At 46.8% G+C, this 15874-nt stretch overlaps 1 protein-coding gene across 1 annotated transcript in view; it reads left to right on the forward strand.

The window, feature by feature from the left end:
• Window positions 1-6571, forward strand: part of Efnb2 (ephrin B2) — a 42668-nt gene extending 36097 nt beyond the window's left edge. Inside the window, exons 3-5 of the mRNA XM_038328363.1 lie at window positions 1176-1268; window positions 1986-2099; window positions 3438-6571. Of these exons, the coding sequence (XP_038184291.1) occupies window positions 1176-1268; window positions 1986-2099; window positions 3438-3826 (596 nt within the window). The 3' untranslated portion in view covers window positions 3827-6571. The remainder of the gene's footprint in view (window positions 1-1175; window positions 1269-1985; window positions 2100-3437) is intronic.
• Window positions 6572-15874: the final 9303 nt, after the last annotated feature.

Genomic DNA, 15874 nt, shown 5'->3' on the forward strand with positions numbered 1-15874 from the left:
ATGGCATGCTTGGAAAACAAAACAACCGGGTTGAAAGAAGGCGCCAGAACACCTGCCCCTTTTCCATTCTCTTCCGAGTGTAGCGCTGGTGGACAAGACTTTGATAGTCCAAGTGGAAGGTGATTGAAGTTCCAGGCGTGGATATATATGAAACACTTCTGTTCCTTGCCCCTTGAACTCAAGGGGAGGCAGTGTCCAGCGCGTTCCAGCCTCTCCTCCCGCTCAAACTTGAACTGTAATTGAAAGCCTGCTCCTCATTACGAGCCTGACAGTCCATCTCTTTGCAGCTTGAGTTACGAAGCCATTTAGAGAAATCACTGGCCTAGGGACAAACAGCAGGGTGTGTAGATATAGCATAGCAGCCTCGGAAAGCAGGAAGACATTGGTAGAAGGGATGTTATGGAAAGGGAATCCAGTTTGCCAGTGTGGGGCAAGGTGTTTGCCCCCACCTGTGTTGTATCGAAGTTGTCACAAGTCCCAGACAGGGAAAGGAGTGTGTGCTGAAATCTGTCCTGCTGGAGTTTTCCCCTGCAGGAAACTTGGCTGCAGGGGCTGATGGGGGTTTGATAAAAACACAAGCTTGCAGGGGCTTCCTTGGTGATGCGAAGGCGGGCTCTGAAGACCCGAGTTCTGTATGCTGCTTCAGCACATTTCTGGCTGGAGAAGGGAGCAAGGGGTGTCAGAAGGCTCCCCTGCTAGTGTTTACAGGACTTGGATGCTTGACAAGGAGAGAATCAAGTTAATTGTTCTTGAAGCAGGAAGTCTGGAGTGGAGGAAGCAGGTGTTGGGAGCTGATTACCCAGTTGTGAAAAGACTGTGTTCACTCTTCCGCACTCTGGTTCAGCCCCTAGGAATCCGTGGGTCTTTTGGATGGTACTGTCCCTTTTACCTGTAGAGTAATACTAGATCATACGTGAACGGGAGGGCATGTTTAAGCGCATTTGGGAGCAGGCAGCCTACATGTAGCGGCCATGTTTCTAGGATCCATTTCTCTTTGTTTATTTTTCTGTTTCTTTTCGGCTTTCAGCATCCCATACATTCAGAGAACTTGTGACAAAGAGTGAATTCTTATTTTTCAAGTTGTTTTCAGACATTTCATGTTCATGTAATCTTGGCCTATTGATTTCCTGATTTTTTCTTTATTTTTTTGTTTTGTCCATTTTATTTTTAATCAGCTACATCAAATGGGTCTTTGGAGGGCCTGGATAACCAGGAGGGAGGGGTGTGCCAGACAAGAGCCATGAAGATCCTCATGAAGGTTGGACAAGGTAAAAGATCATCTGCTGCTTTGTGAAAGCCACTGTGACCGGATGTAGCCCCCAGCTAGCGTGGCACCCAGGGTGACGGTGAGCGCCACCGTTGCCCCTCTTTTTAGTTTTGAAGGCAGCCCCTTCTCTGCACTTTGAGCCACTGGCAGAGTCCCCCCACCTCCCCAAGGCGATATGCTCAGTTTTTCTTATGGAGATCTCTCCAAAAGTTCAGGTCCGTGAGACAGATGTTGACACAGATATGTGTGCTTCTCTTTCACAATGCAGAACGCCTCTTTGATTGGGAAATCAAAGTGTCCAGTGTTTAAACCCTGGCTCTGCAGCTTTGTTTTATTTTCAAATCTGGACAGCCCAAGAGCTGCGTTTTCATGTAGAAAAACCTATTGTGCAGAAAGAAAGAATTATTCTTCTAATTAGAGACCGGTATGGTAGTCAATCAACTTGCTCAGTTAAATTGAAATGTCATCTGCAGTACTTCGACTGCCAAATGCAAGAATCCCTATAGTTTCCACAGATGGCCTCCTAATCTAAACCTCCGAAATAGCTAGGATAACCGTTCTGATTAAAAAGGAAGGTTATATTCTTGTATTTCACAGTGCTTTGCATAAAGAGTCTTATGTTCATTGCTATTCGTGCCTCTCGAGATATCTGTGCAACTCCTGAAGCTTGCTGTTGTCAGGTGTCAGTGCCATGGTTAATCGCTTGCTCTTCACGTAGATGCAAGCTCTGCCGGATCCACCAGGAGAAACGATCCAACGAGACGTCCAGAGCTTGAAGCTGGTACCAACGGGAGAAGTTCAACCACAAGTCCCTTTGTGAAACCAAACCCAGGTACAGCAGGATGGTGTGGATGTGTATCTGTGGGCTGTGTTCTCGTAGAGCCCCAAGAGGCAGGGAAGCCTCACCATCCTTCCAAGCCAGTGGGATTCACCAGTGGGCACAGACGCCTGGGAACTTCACCCAGACTGAGTCAGTCTTAACTGTGCCACTAAAGCCAACTAATTCATTCCCATCAAAGTCCTACTGTCACAGTGACAGCGCTCACCAGATGTGCCAGTCCCCAGTGATGTTCCGCCAGACGGGTTCTCATTGGCTGACACTGTACCCTGCTCAGTGTCGACGCCATCCCAAAGCTGATGCTAATGTCTATATAATTCGTGCCCTAATCCCTGTCTAATTACATCTCATCCACAAAGAGCCTTGCCGATCCTTTTCTGAATCTTAGAAAACGTTGCCTAATGGCATACTTTCCAGGTGGCCGTCCTTAATGCTTTTCACATTCTCCGTGTAAAAATAAAATATTACCGGGCCCACTGACCGAAGCGTGCCCTGTAGAACGGGCTCATTTTCTCAACAGTCGTGGTTCATTGTGCTCTGCCATTTCACAAAATGTGGCACACACATCAGCACCTTTGTATTAAGGATCTTTGCGCTGGTTTCAGGGGTGGCAAGAATTCGGATCTACCATAATATTATGCGTCTTTCCAAGACTCAAGGAAGTTTTGTTGTTTTTTTTTTTTTTCCCTCTAACTTTCAATGACAAGATGTGTCAAATCCTTGTGACAAATTGATAAACGGATAGGATAATGGTGCCAGGCAATTCTTTAGTGCTAACATTTGGGTTAGCAGCCTGTTCGGTGCCAGAGCGTCTGCTGCCTTCCAAATATATTTTAAGTGTAAATCAAATAATACAACCGAGTTTCGAATTGAACCCTTTCCCAGGCCCCATCACTCCTTCCTTTCTGGCACATATCAGCTAGTAGGCAGGGCTGTCTGCGGAAGGCAGGCGTTTTAAGATGCACATGACACACGGCTTCTAGAGAGAGGGAAGACCAGGCCGGGGCAAGGATGCACCATGCTCTGCGGTGGCGGCAGCAGGCACTTTTCTTTCTGCTGGGTCCGGTGCACCGTGAAGGGCTGAGGCTACGGAAGCCCCGGGGCTGGCTGTCCGGCCGTTCTGCTGCAGGAGACACAGACAAGGAAGCCACTGGGGAGAGTGTGTGAGTGAGTGTTGGACCTTTCGAGCTCCTTCACCTCATCTGTTGATCTCTGTCAAGTTCTCCCTGTGAGTTGACTGTTGGCCATGTCTAATTGTTGCATTTCGAGGGTCCTGCAAGCCACAGCGCAGTCCCTGGACCACAGTAACGGGCTCGTCTTACTCTTGTGCAGGTTCCAGCACTGACGGCAACAGCGCGGGGCATTCCGGGAACAATCTCCTGGGTTCCGAAGTGGCCTTATTCGCAGGGATCGCATCAGGGTGCGTCATCTTCATTGTCATCATCATCACCTTGGTAGTACTGCTGCTCAAGTACCGCAGGAGGCACCGCAAACACTCTCCCCAGCACACGACCACGCTGTCACTCAGCACACTGGCCACACCCAAGCGAGGTGGCAACAATAACGGCTCGGAACCCAGTGACGTTATCATACCGCTAAGGACTGCAGACAGCGTCTTCTGCCCGCACTACGAGAAGGTCAGCGGGGACTATGGGCACCCAGTGTACATCGTGCAGGAGATGCCCCCACAGAGTCCTGCCAACATTTACTACAAGGTCTGAGGCCTGGGACCTGCGCCTCCCAAGGGAACTCGCGCCTTGATGTGGGCGCAGGGACTGCCTGAGCCTGGCTGTGGGGGCGGGACGCCTCCTGGAAGAGCCTGGAGCTGGACAGTTTTGTAGTCTGTAGCTTTTCGGCCTTGGGGAACCACAGACCCTCCCCGGAAGCTGGAAGACTGCTAGGAGATTCCCACTTGGACTGCCGTGTTCCCTTGCGGACCTCCAAGCCATGCACCCAGCCACTCAGGCATCTGCAGAGCCCGGGGAGGACACGGTAGGCTATGGAAGGCGCAGCAGCATCTTAGGAGAAGGCCGTGCACCAGGCCGGCCTCTGCCTCCATGTTTCCTGCCGTGCTCGCTGGACTTGTCACTCGGACCTCGGGCTCAGTAAGGTTTTCAAAAAGATCTCTAGCGTTTAGTCCTTACTCCTTCTGTTGCCAGGGCTCCACGACACCTCCCCAGACCCCTCACCACATCCTGAATCATTAAGGGACCCTCACCACAGAGTCCCAGCTCCACCCTTTACACCAAGATCAAATTAGATGGGTATTAGGTACAGAGTCGTGCTTTCCTGGAGTCTGGGTGAGCCGGGAAGCCTTGGAGGAGTGGAGATGTGGGAAGGGTGACGGCTTGGCTTCCACAGCTTCCAGCCACTGCAAGTCAAGGCTGCTGCCCCTGGAGTGTAGTGGGGAAGCCAGAAGGAAATGATAGATGGGGCTTTGGCTTTACCGAAAGAGGCAGGTGGGAGACCACAGACTGTGGTAAGTGGTGCCCAACTCACCGTCACACGGCCAGGCAGCGGGGAATCAAAAGTCCCTCTCCCGCTGTGGAACAGAGGGGTCATTTGTTGTGATAGGACCAGCCAGAGCACAGAGGGAGAGGACAGGCCTCTGGCAAAGTCCTGGGGCAGGACTGTTGAGGTACTGGCAATAAAAAAATAAAATAAAGCGCAGCCCTGGAGCTGCGGGAGAGTCCGTCTGCTTTGGGAGATGGTCTAAGCAGACTCAGCTGCTATATTACCCCATTTTATTAAACACAGGGAAAGCATTTAGGAGATTAGCAGAGAGCCAAATCTGACCTACAAGTTGAAAAGCCAAAGGTCAAACAGGCTGTAAGTCCATCACCACTGAGGTTATTGGGGAATTCTCATTAGGAAAGGTAGGTCAGATCCCCCCTCCCCCGTCCCCGTAAGTGCCCCTCCCCCTCCCCGATTGAGCCTTACACTTTGGTTTTTGGTTTATGGCGGCCGTGCTGTCCGGGCTGTGAGGCTGTACCCGGGCTCCGTGTCAAAGCAAAGCAAAGCACACATGGCCCACGTCTAAGAGTCCTTAAGATGGAAGTAAGTTATGATGTCGAGGGGAAGGAGGGAGATAGGACATATTTATATTAGGTGTATAGAACACAAGGGATATAAAATGAAAGATTTTTTACTAATATATATTTTAAGATTACACACAATACACACCAGGAGATGTGGGATTTCATTAGCCGTGGCGATTCAAGCGATCCCAGCCCTTAGCGCTTTACAGAGTTAACGATTGGATAGCTACTTCTGAGAGACGCTGTGTCGCCCCAAAAAGTTATCAGTAATGAGAGCAGAAGACACAGATAACAAAGTCCCGCAGACATCTCATGGAACCGTAGACAAGGAATGCCAGCCCCCAAACACCAGGAAACGGGTGCACTGTGTCCTATGCTAGACAAGGGGTGCTGGCCTTCACTGTCTGTGCTGGGTTTTCCCTTGCCCTATGGGCTGAAGTGTTCTCTGGAATCCAGCAGGTCACACGGAGGGGGTTAGAGTAAAAGTTTAGCTGTGGGTCCCTCCTCTCCTGTTCCTATCCCTGCCCTTCCAGAAGAAGAAACAGGAAGCAGGAAGCCTACTTTTTTTTTTTTTTATGTGCTATGCAAAATAGACATCTTTAACAGAGTCCTGTTACCATGGTAACATTTTGCTTTCTGAATTGGGAGGAGAAAAAAAAAAATGTAACGACAGCATTTTGAAAGTTCTCAGACCTCCAGGTATTGTAACGACAGCATTTGAAGGTTCTCAGACCTCCAGCGAGTACCTGTAACAATGAGTTGTCACAGAAATTATTCCCTACTTCCCAAACCTGAAAATGATGTTGGTTCAATGTGTATGTGTATGTGTGAGTGGGTGTGTGGTACACGTGTGTACATATATGTATAATATATATCTCCAGTATATATTATATATATCTATATCATATTTCTGTGGAGGGTTGCCATGGTGATCAGCCACAGTACATATGTAATTCTTTCCGTCACCCCAGCCTCTCCTGTACATTCACGCAAGATTTTCTGGTAAGCCATCAAAAGTTGTAGGAACCCGGGGGGAGAGGGACGAGGAGGGGAGACATGGGAAGCCGTCTGATTTTAAATAAAATCAAATGTCTGTGTCATCAGTTGGCTACATTTTTTTGGTCCTATGCTAAACTGTGAAAAATCAGATGAATTGATGAAGAGTTACCCTGTACGTCTGTTTTGTGTCTGGTGCAGAAGATGACAATCTACCAACTGTCCCCTTATTTGGAGTTGGTTCAGCTTTGGAAAAGTTACTGTAAATGCCTTGCTTGTATTCCCGTCCCGAGTCACCTGACTCGGGAGCTCGCACCATCCTGTTTAAGAGAAGATGCTGTAAATAGGTAGGTCCAGATCTTACCGTCTATGGATTCGGGGTGTTACAGTAGCCTTACTCACGTTTTTTAATAAAAATACACATGAAAACAAGACAGAAATGGCTTTTCTTACGCAGATTGTGTACATAGAGCGATGCTGGTTTTTTATAAAGTCTAAGCGAGATGTTTTGTATAAAATCTGAATTTTGCAATGTATTTAGCTACAGCTTGTTTAACGGTAGTGTCATTCCCCCTTTGCACTGTAATGAGGAAAAAAAATGGTATAAAAGGTTGCCAAATTGCTGCATATTTGTGCCGTAATTATGTACCATGAATATTTATTTAATTCTGTTGTCCAATTTGTAAGTAACACAGTATTATGCTTGAGTTATAAATATTTTTTTCTTTGTTTTATTTTAATAGCCTGTCATAGGTTTCAAATCTGCTTTTAGTTCCACATGACAGTTAGCCCCAGAAAATGAGATCCGAGCAGTCACATTCCACGTCTGTTTCAAACTGAATTTGTTCTTAAAAAAATAAAATATTTTTTTCCTATGGAAAAAGCGCCTTCACAGTATTTTCTTTTCCTTTTTATTATTTTTCTTTTATTTTCGTTTTCTTTCTTTTTCTGTTTATTTTGATTTTTCTCCCCTCTATGCCCACTTCTCAAGACAAGTCATGTGTGTATTACAAATAAAGTTTGGTTAAAGCCCTGACATCCCATGCAGGAAAAGCCTGCCCTTGCACCTCTGTTCCACAAGTGGGAATGGTCATCCAGGCAGTGAACCCTCGAAGATAGTAGGAAATAATGTATTCTGCTGCTTAATCGCAGACAGATTACAAGTCTGTGTCAGCCGAACACTTTGGTAGGGTGACCCCACGATAGAGGCAGATGTCAAATGTTCTTCATAAAGTCATACCTTGAGGAAAACATGTTATAGAATCGCATTAAGGCAAGCCAGAGATTAAAAATTCAAGGCTGGGGAGATGCTTCAGTCAACCTGCCGTGCAAACATGAGATCTCGTGGCCTGAACCATAGCACACACACACTATGTCAAAGCTGGGTGTGTTGGCTGTAGCCCCTCCTGCCCCACCCCCAAACCAGGAGAAAGACTATGCAATAGTCTCATGGAATGAGTGAGCGAGGGTCCAGTGAGAGACAGTATCTCATAAAATAAAGGTGGATAGTCATCCAAGGAGGACAGCTGATGTCAGAGAACACGGACACGTGCACAGAGAACATATGCACACAGCTACACTTATAAGTATACATATAAAATGCATTTTTAGAAAATGAAACACATCTCTAATGTGCTCCTTCAACTACCGTGAGGTTTGGGAGTATTTTCCATGCTTATTGTCGACTTTGGGGTCTCAGTCTTTGCACTGCCTGGAATCTTTGTAAGCAGTGAGAGTCTAACCCACAGGGGGTTTAGCGCTATTGCTAAAATCAGTTGCCATCCACCTCACTTGGCTTATTCCTTAGCCCGAGGAGTGATATAGCTTAGGTAAAGTGTGGGGGGGATGTGAAGGTCCCCTGAGGCCAGTGAACGGGACAGGATTTCCCAAACCTGACTGCTGTGCTCAAGATCACAGCCCCAGCAGATGGGAAAAGTCCAGGGTTGTAGATGTGAAAATGTGCAAGCCCCCTCCCCCCTACAAACACACACACACACACACACACACACACACACACGTGTGCGCGCGCGCACAAGAGACAGGGATGGAAACTCAGTGTGGAGATCCGTGGAGCTTCAGACTAGCCCTCCTGCACTTACTGAATGGTGAGTAAATGCTTTACACAGCTACAGACCCGCAGAAAGCCCTCCGAGGCACAGTGGTAGTCCATTCTTGTTTTATCTCCAGTGTTTTTCCTCTGGCTGCTGAGTTTCACTGACAAGTTTCCTGACACCACTCCGGGCCGAGTCACTAAACTGGCCCCTCAGTCCTGCATGCAAGAGTGGCTTGACTTCATGTGGGCAAACGGTAGCAACGAGAGGTCCCTCTTCCAACTCGGTGGATTCTGTGGCTTGCGGACTCAAGTAAAGTCCCCACAGACACGATAGCGTCACTTCCCACCTTTCCTTCGGGAACCCTTCTCCACACTGAGTTAGCGAGGGTCAGTGAAGAAGGAACTAAGATGTGTCAATGTAGTTTTCCATTGGGGAGAAAGACTTGTACTAACAGACCCCAGTTCCTTCTGCCACCTCCCAGCCTCCTGCAGCTGCTTTCAGAGTGGCTCTCGCCATTATCCTCTCCTCTCTCTCTCTCTCTCTCTCTCTCTCTCTCTCTCTCTCTCTCTCTCTCTCTCTCTCTCTCTCTCTCTCTCTCTCTCTCTCTCTCTCCTCTCTCCTGAGAGAGAGTCTCATTCATATACTGGTAGAGGTTTGCAATGCAACAGGGAAAGGGTTTTGAAAGAATACTACCCACTTAGGAAGTGCTTAGCCAGCCCTGTCAGACTCCAGAGCCACTGAGCAAGGAGTAAGCAATTGAAAATCAACAACAACAACAACAATAATAATAAGCAAAATTCAGAATGGTCACTTCAACTATGGGTAAAGACCAACAACTGCCTTCCTTTCTGCTTGGGTTCAGTCTTCAGGTGGCTCACAGGAGAACCTCCCCTGTGCACAGAACACCTGAGAACGGCGGCCAGCTTTGGAAGTGCTCTACCAGAGCCACATCAGCCCGTAGCATATTCTTCGGGGATAGTGCTTTGTGGCCAGGCCTCGAAGCCTGGTGGTGGGCTCACTTCCACCAGCTCCTGTGGCCCACCTCCCCTTGCCTTCTCTGCAGACTTGAGCCTAATTAGCTGTTTCTTCTCATGGATGGTTTGAGCCTAATTTGCTATTTCTTCTCATGGATGGTATGAGCCTAATTCGCTGTGTTTCGTCTCGTGGATGGTATCAGAAACACACTCTTTACCTCCTTCGTGAGTTAGACCCCTGGGTCGCCAGTCTGCCACAGAAACTATGTCACTGAAAAGTTAGCTGATGATAGAGCTATTATTGTCTGACGAAGTACTATTTATTTCTAATAAAGAGATTTAAAAAGTCCTGAATATGTGTGTGCTGTTATTGTTAGAGGCATAAGAACTTTTTTGAGTCCAGGAATAGTAGAGGAGATAGATGTCTTCAAAGAAAATTGCTTCAAACCAACTGGGATCTTTAAACTCTACCAAATGCCTCTTCATGTCATGCCGTTTTTGTGAGGTGGTGTCATGAAGACACCATTAAAGGAAATAAAGAAGTAAAATTCATATGTAACTCTAAGATACACGGAGTGAAGAAAGGGGGATTGAGGGAAGGGAGGGCTTCTAGTTCCGGACGTCTGCATTCTATCCGGGCCCCCAGGTACAATGCTTGGTCTCTTCCGTGTTCGACTCTTAACTGTGTGTTCATTCAAGGTGTGAGAGAGATGAGGTGACCCAGCGAGTAAAGGCGCTCACCAGGAGTGGGGACCTAAGTGTGATCCCCAGAACCCACACGGGGGAAGGAGAGAACTGACTTCTTCCTACGGGTTATCTTCTGACATCTGCATACATATGCAAAGTGCTATATGTACCTACACATGTACGCACACACATGCATGCACACACATGTACACACACATGTACGTGTGCACGCACGCCCATACACATGCAGCGCACACACGCATGCACGTGCACGCACACGCGCACACACATGCATGCATGGCACGTACACGCGTGCACACACATGTACACGCACACACAAATCATCTTCATGTTTTTAAAAACACGTGAGATGTCTACAGCCATAACCCCAAATTTCTCTGATGTGCACAGGTAGTCCTTGGATGAAGCCTAACTTGACCCTGAGGAAGGAAGTTTCTGGGGTACCTGTGATACCCTGTCATGGCACCCGGGCAGTCTGTATGGAGTCTCTTACACACTCTTGTACCCACACTGGGACTCCCTGTGGAGTCTCAGATTTGAAGCATGGTTGATAAAACAACAAAGTCAAAGCAGCATTTCTAGCTCAGGTAGAGAGACCTTCACAGGTTATTTGCAGGTGAGCAGAGAGCACTGGCTTTGGCCATCCTCCCCTGAGTACTAGTTAATGAGTACTAGTTAGGCTGGCCCAAGATGCTGGAAATTAACCTACATGTGTAAGTGAACTTTGGCTTACCTACAAGTCTAGAAGTCTCTGATATGGTGCTCTCTCTCTCTCTCTCTCTCTCTCTCTCTCTCTCTCTCTCTCACACACACACACACACACACACACACACACACACACACACACCAATCTGCTCACTTTTACAACATGTATTCATTATCCCTTATTATATGCTAGGCAGTGTGCAAAATATTGGCTATTGCAACATGAACGACAGGCATCCTCTTATTAGGCAATTCCGTGTTCAGTCAGCAACTCCATGAATAACAATTAGGCATCTCAGATGCTGGTAAGAAAGGAAATGGTAAGGCTGCTAACCACCGTGTTTCTTTTCCTTCAGCGTCTTTTAAAAATGTATTTGTCTGTTAGATCTCCTCTTGTCATCCCTCTCTGCTTCCTCTGTCTGGGGCTGCATTTCTTTCTGTTTAAATCTTTCATTACATAGATGCCAACTGGCTGTTAGGATGCTAAATTTAGTCCAACCGTTCTGCTCTTTCAAACGTCTTAGGAGTATGCCTTAAGAGTCTGCCTCTGAAATGAGAAAAGATTGTTTTAAAAAATAAATTAATAAATTATATCAATAAAAAAGAGCCTGCCTCTGGCCTTAAAGGGCAAGTAAGAGAGTTTGCATTTGGTTTCTGGCCCACGTTAAATGTGGAGATGTATTTGAAAGGATGTTTCCTGGCTACACTTGGTGTGCTTGGTTCTGAGGAAAGAACTGCAGAGAGTGTCTACTACCAAGAGTTAGTGCTGAGCTCGAGGGGTGGGGATAGGGAGGGGAGGAGGGAGAGAGAAAGAGGAAAAGAGGGAGAGAAGGGAGAGGGAGGAAAAGAAGAAGGGAGGGAGAAAAATGAATGAATAGAAGGATGATAGATAGATAGATAGATAGATAGATAGATAGATAGATAGATAGATAGATAGATAGATCAGGGTTATGTTGTGTGCCAGTGACCAACCCCCCATCTTAGTACCACCCCAGTCTTTCACTAGGTGTCTCTTACTGAGCCCCACCCTGTACTGGTAAAGAGAGCTGCAAAGACCAGGGTTTCTTACCAATTCCCGAGAGAGAGAGAGAGAGAGAGAGAGAGAGAGAGAGAGAGAGAGAGAGAGAGAGAGAGAGAGAGAGAGAGAGAGAGAGAGAGAGAGAGAGAGAGAGAGAGAGAGGAGAGAGAGAGAGGAGAGAAGCTGCATTCATCACACCTTCCCTCAGACCCTGCTGGCTGGGTGTGAGGAACAGACAAGGCTTTCCAGGGGCCACACAGTCCCACGGTCAGGGAGGCAGGCTGTTGGCTGTAGTGTGTGCACTGGATGGAGAGGAACACTTACCACCACCTCCAAAGAATAAGGTGCAGACCCTGCAAGACACAGCGGCCTGATGCTCGGTTTCACCCATCTCTTGCACCATGCTCCAGGGCCAGTCTCACTGCAGGGCTTGCTGGAAGAGTGGGAGACAATGAGAGTTTGTGGACAGCCCAGCACATGGGCTCATAAAAGCTGCAGTCCTGATCTTATCAAATGGGAGTGACCACTGTTCCCCGGAGGGTCTTCTGAGACAGCAACAGGCAGAAGCATGCTTTGACCCTGAATCGTTCACCTCCTCAAGGACCCAGATAGAGTGGATAAGTCACGTGGCTTTTCACCACATGCTTTATGTTATCTCTGAGCACAGATTCTGACAAAATAAATGTTTGAAATACAGCAGTAGAATTGTTTAAGTGGCACCACCAGCAACGCAGAATGGTGATGACGGTGGTAGTAGAGCCGTGGAAGAAGCCTGGCCCGCGTAATCGGGCCTCCCATCCTTTGCTCACCCTTTTATGAGTTCTCTGAGAACTGCACACGGTGTGTCTTGAGTCCCTTCCCCCTCCATGCTAGGAGGTTAACTTGGCTTCACCTTGTACAAGTCTTGTGTAGGCAACCACACCTGCTTCCAGCTCCAGAGTTCCGTGGTCCTGTCATATCCAGAAGACACCAGTTAACACCACTTCTCCCTGATCTCTGTCTCTTGTCATCTTTTCCCTGAAGGTGCTTGAGACTCGTGGAGGGTGTGATACAAGAAATGTCCCATCTGTGGCTGAGGTGACAATTATTCTCCACACTTTAATCAGTTGTATCTTTCAACTCCTTAAAACAAAGAGCAGACAGACATCATCCTCCAAGACGTCTCCAGCCGTCCGGTCACCAGGGTATGTTAGGGTATCTCTGGATTTCAGATGTGGGTGTCTGCAGGCTGACTTCAGATGATGGCTGTTTTTGAATGTCCCCCCACAACACAGCAGAAGGCTCTCTCTGTGTCCCTGTTCTGTGATGTTTATCTTTTGTTTCTGTAGCCTTTTACTTTGAGAAGCTTCAAATAAAACAAAAGTTAAAAAACATCTAGATCCCAACTCACTGTGTCACAATGTTTTAAGCACGAATGCCTAGCCCGTATTCTAACACACTTATACAGGCGTGCATTGCACAATTACGTGTTTTACATGCAAACTTTGTCTCTTCCCTCATCCTAGTATCTCAGAAGAGGGAATCTTCCCATGAGCACAATGTCACTTACACCTGGCGGACATCCAATTTCATAATACGACCAACTTATGAAATTCATCTTTGTAGTTAAAAGGTTTATTTTTTTTTCCAGTAAAAGTCTGCTGTGAGATTGTGTTTCCTAGAAATGATTGGGAAGCCATGCCCATGATACCTCATCAATATGGCTGCCTAAACAAGACCTAAACAACAACATCAACAGATTTGTTATCATGGAAAGAGGATCTCACTGAGCCCTACCCCTAGAGAAGGAATTACATACACACGTGCTGCAGAGAGAGGGACAAACAGACTTTCCCAGGGATGCGCCCCTGATGTAGTATCCAATATCAAATGGTCAATCTTAAAATTCTATATATACAAGCAATGTTAAACAGACTCAGCAGGTTGTGTGTGTGTATGTATGTGTGTATGTGTGTATGTGTGCAGCAATAATAATAAAAAAGAGACCATGGATTTAAGTGGGAATGAGGTGGGGGCCGTAAAAGGTTTTGGAGTGAATAAAGAAAAGGGGGAAATGATGTAATTATATTTTAATTAAAATTATAAAAATAAAATATAATGATGCTATTTAATGTTTAATGCTATTTAATGAGTTTATTCAATGTTGCTTGTGTATATAGGATTTCAGGACTGACCATTTGATATCGGATGCTACATTAGGGGCTCACCCCTGGGAAAGTCTGATGCTATTTGTATTTGCAAAATAAATGTGTTTCCTCACACCCATCTCTCAAATTCCCCATCATAAGTTACCTCACCAATCCATTTAGAAGTGTGTGCACACACCCGTGCCTATAAATGGATGTACTTTCTACAAACTGGTCACGCTAAAGATCACAGGGCACACCTTGTTTATGCTTCTAGTATATAATATTAGAAAAGTATAATATTTCTAAATACATTTAGATCTCCTTTCTCACCAGCATTTTCAGAACCATTCGTTGAAATCAGCAACTCCTTGCAGGATCTGCCTTTTAAGTTTGCCTCACACCACATTCTCACAGATACACCTTATGTCTGTGGGAAACCGCAGGATTGGGTGGCCGCGGTATTTCCCCCTTTCCCCTGCTTACAGTAAGGCTGGGGGAGGGGCCATAGCCGCGATGAGGAGGGGAGCTGGAGCAAGCAGCTATGTGTTCTGTACATTCCTTTTGTTGTACTGAGTGAGGCTGTCACTCACATCGGAGGGTGAGGATCCAAGATGGAGGCTTGGACAAGCTGGTCCCTGGGTGACTGTGGGGACAGAGGCGCTTAGCAACCGGAGACACTGAGCTTGAAAGTAGTAAAGAGCAAGCGGAACTAGTAGGAGATGGGGGGGGGGGGGCTCCGCTCTCGTACATGCTTGCCGAGGTACCTCTGTGAGCAACGCCTCAAGCCAACGCCTATGGTGGAACCGCCTTGTGCAGGGCATGCCCTTTGGAGCTTTGCAGAGGCTCTGCTGGGCTGCCTTCCAATTTCCTCCCTTTGGCTTCTCAGGTTTGACTACTCAACACTCATTCTACTACAGTGCCTTGCTTCTGCACCTCGTTCACCATGTCAACTCTGAATGTCCCCTACAAATCTACAAGAAGCAAATAGAATGCAAAAGAGGTGCTGTTTGTGGCTTACTGTGTCTGAAGCTCCCCCCTCTCTCCTTTATTTCCTTAGTACATTTATTTATAGAGTGCATGTGTGCATGTACACACACACGCACACACACAATGGGTACCCTCGTGCATGAGGGTAGAGCTCAAAGAACAACTTAACGGTAGTCATTTCTCTCCATCTGCCATGTGGCTCCTGGAGCTTGAACTCAGGTTGTTGGTGAAGTATTCTGTCCTCTTGGACCAATAAAAAGAGGTTAGCAGCTAGAGACATCAGCTTAAACGCACACACGTGGTCATATGGTTCTACTGTGTCTCCATTGGCTGTGTCTCCATCCATTACACACTATGGGGTCTTAGAGAGAGTCTTGGGGAACCCACAGACAGACAGACGTGCAATGCAAGCAGAAATCATGCTATACAATGTGTACGGATTTTTTTCCTAAAGAAACATGCATCTAAAGAACATATTTTGTTATTTGGCTTTTAGAGATAGCACCTGTGTCACGCTGAAGCCCAGGATGACTTAGAACTTACTGTGTAGCCCAGATTGGCTTGAACTTGTGCAACCCTCCTGCCTCAGCCTGAGTACTGGGATTATAGGTGCAAGCCATCATGCCCGGCAATAAATTTTCTTTATTAGGAAAATTTAAATTTTAGGAAAATAAGGTCACTGCTTGAGAATTATAACTGTTTATAAAAGCAGTTCTATGAGAGAGAGAGAGAGAGAGAGAGAGAGAGAGAGAGAGAGAGAGAGAGAGAGAGAGAGAGCACCCTGTGCCCCTGTGCTGGTTCAGTAGGTCTAGATATGACACAGAGCTTTCTTTCCCAGCAAGCATAGAAGGCTGTTGGCATATAAACCACCCATAACAGCTTGGAGATTATTTTTTCCCATGAGAATACTTTCCTTTTTAATAAGGCTCAATCTCTTTAATTAAAGGATTTAAGAGCTAACATAATTTCACTTAGCAGCTAGGAGGAACAGGGCTAAGGACACACGTGTTTGTGTCTTTTTTCATTTCTTCCCAAGTAGTTCCGATCTGAGGCTGAGCGTGGACTTTATCCTCCTGGGACAGGGCTCTGCATGCACCTGCCCACTTTCACTGGGCTAGTATCTACCTAAACACCCAGTTTGTGCCTCTTCACTGACTTCG

The sequence above is a fragment of the Arvicola amphibius genome, chromosome 4, assembly GCF_903992535.2.
Source record: "Arvicola amphibius chromosome 4, mArvAmp1.2, whole genome shotgun sequence".
NCBI lineage: Eukaryota > Metazoa > Chordata > Mammalia > Rodentia > Cricetidae > Arvicola > Arvicola amphibius.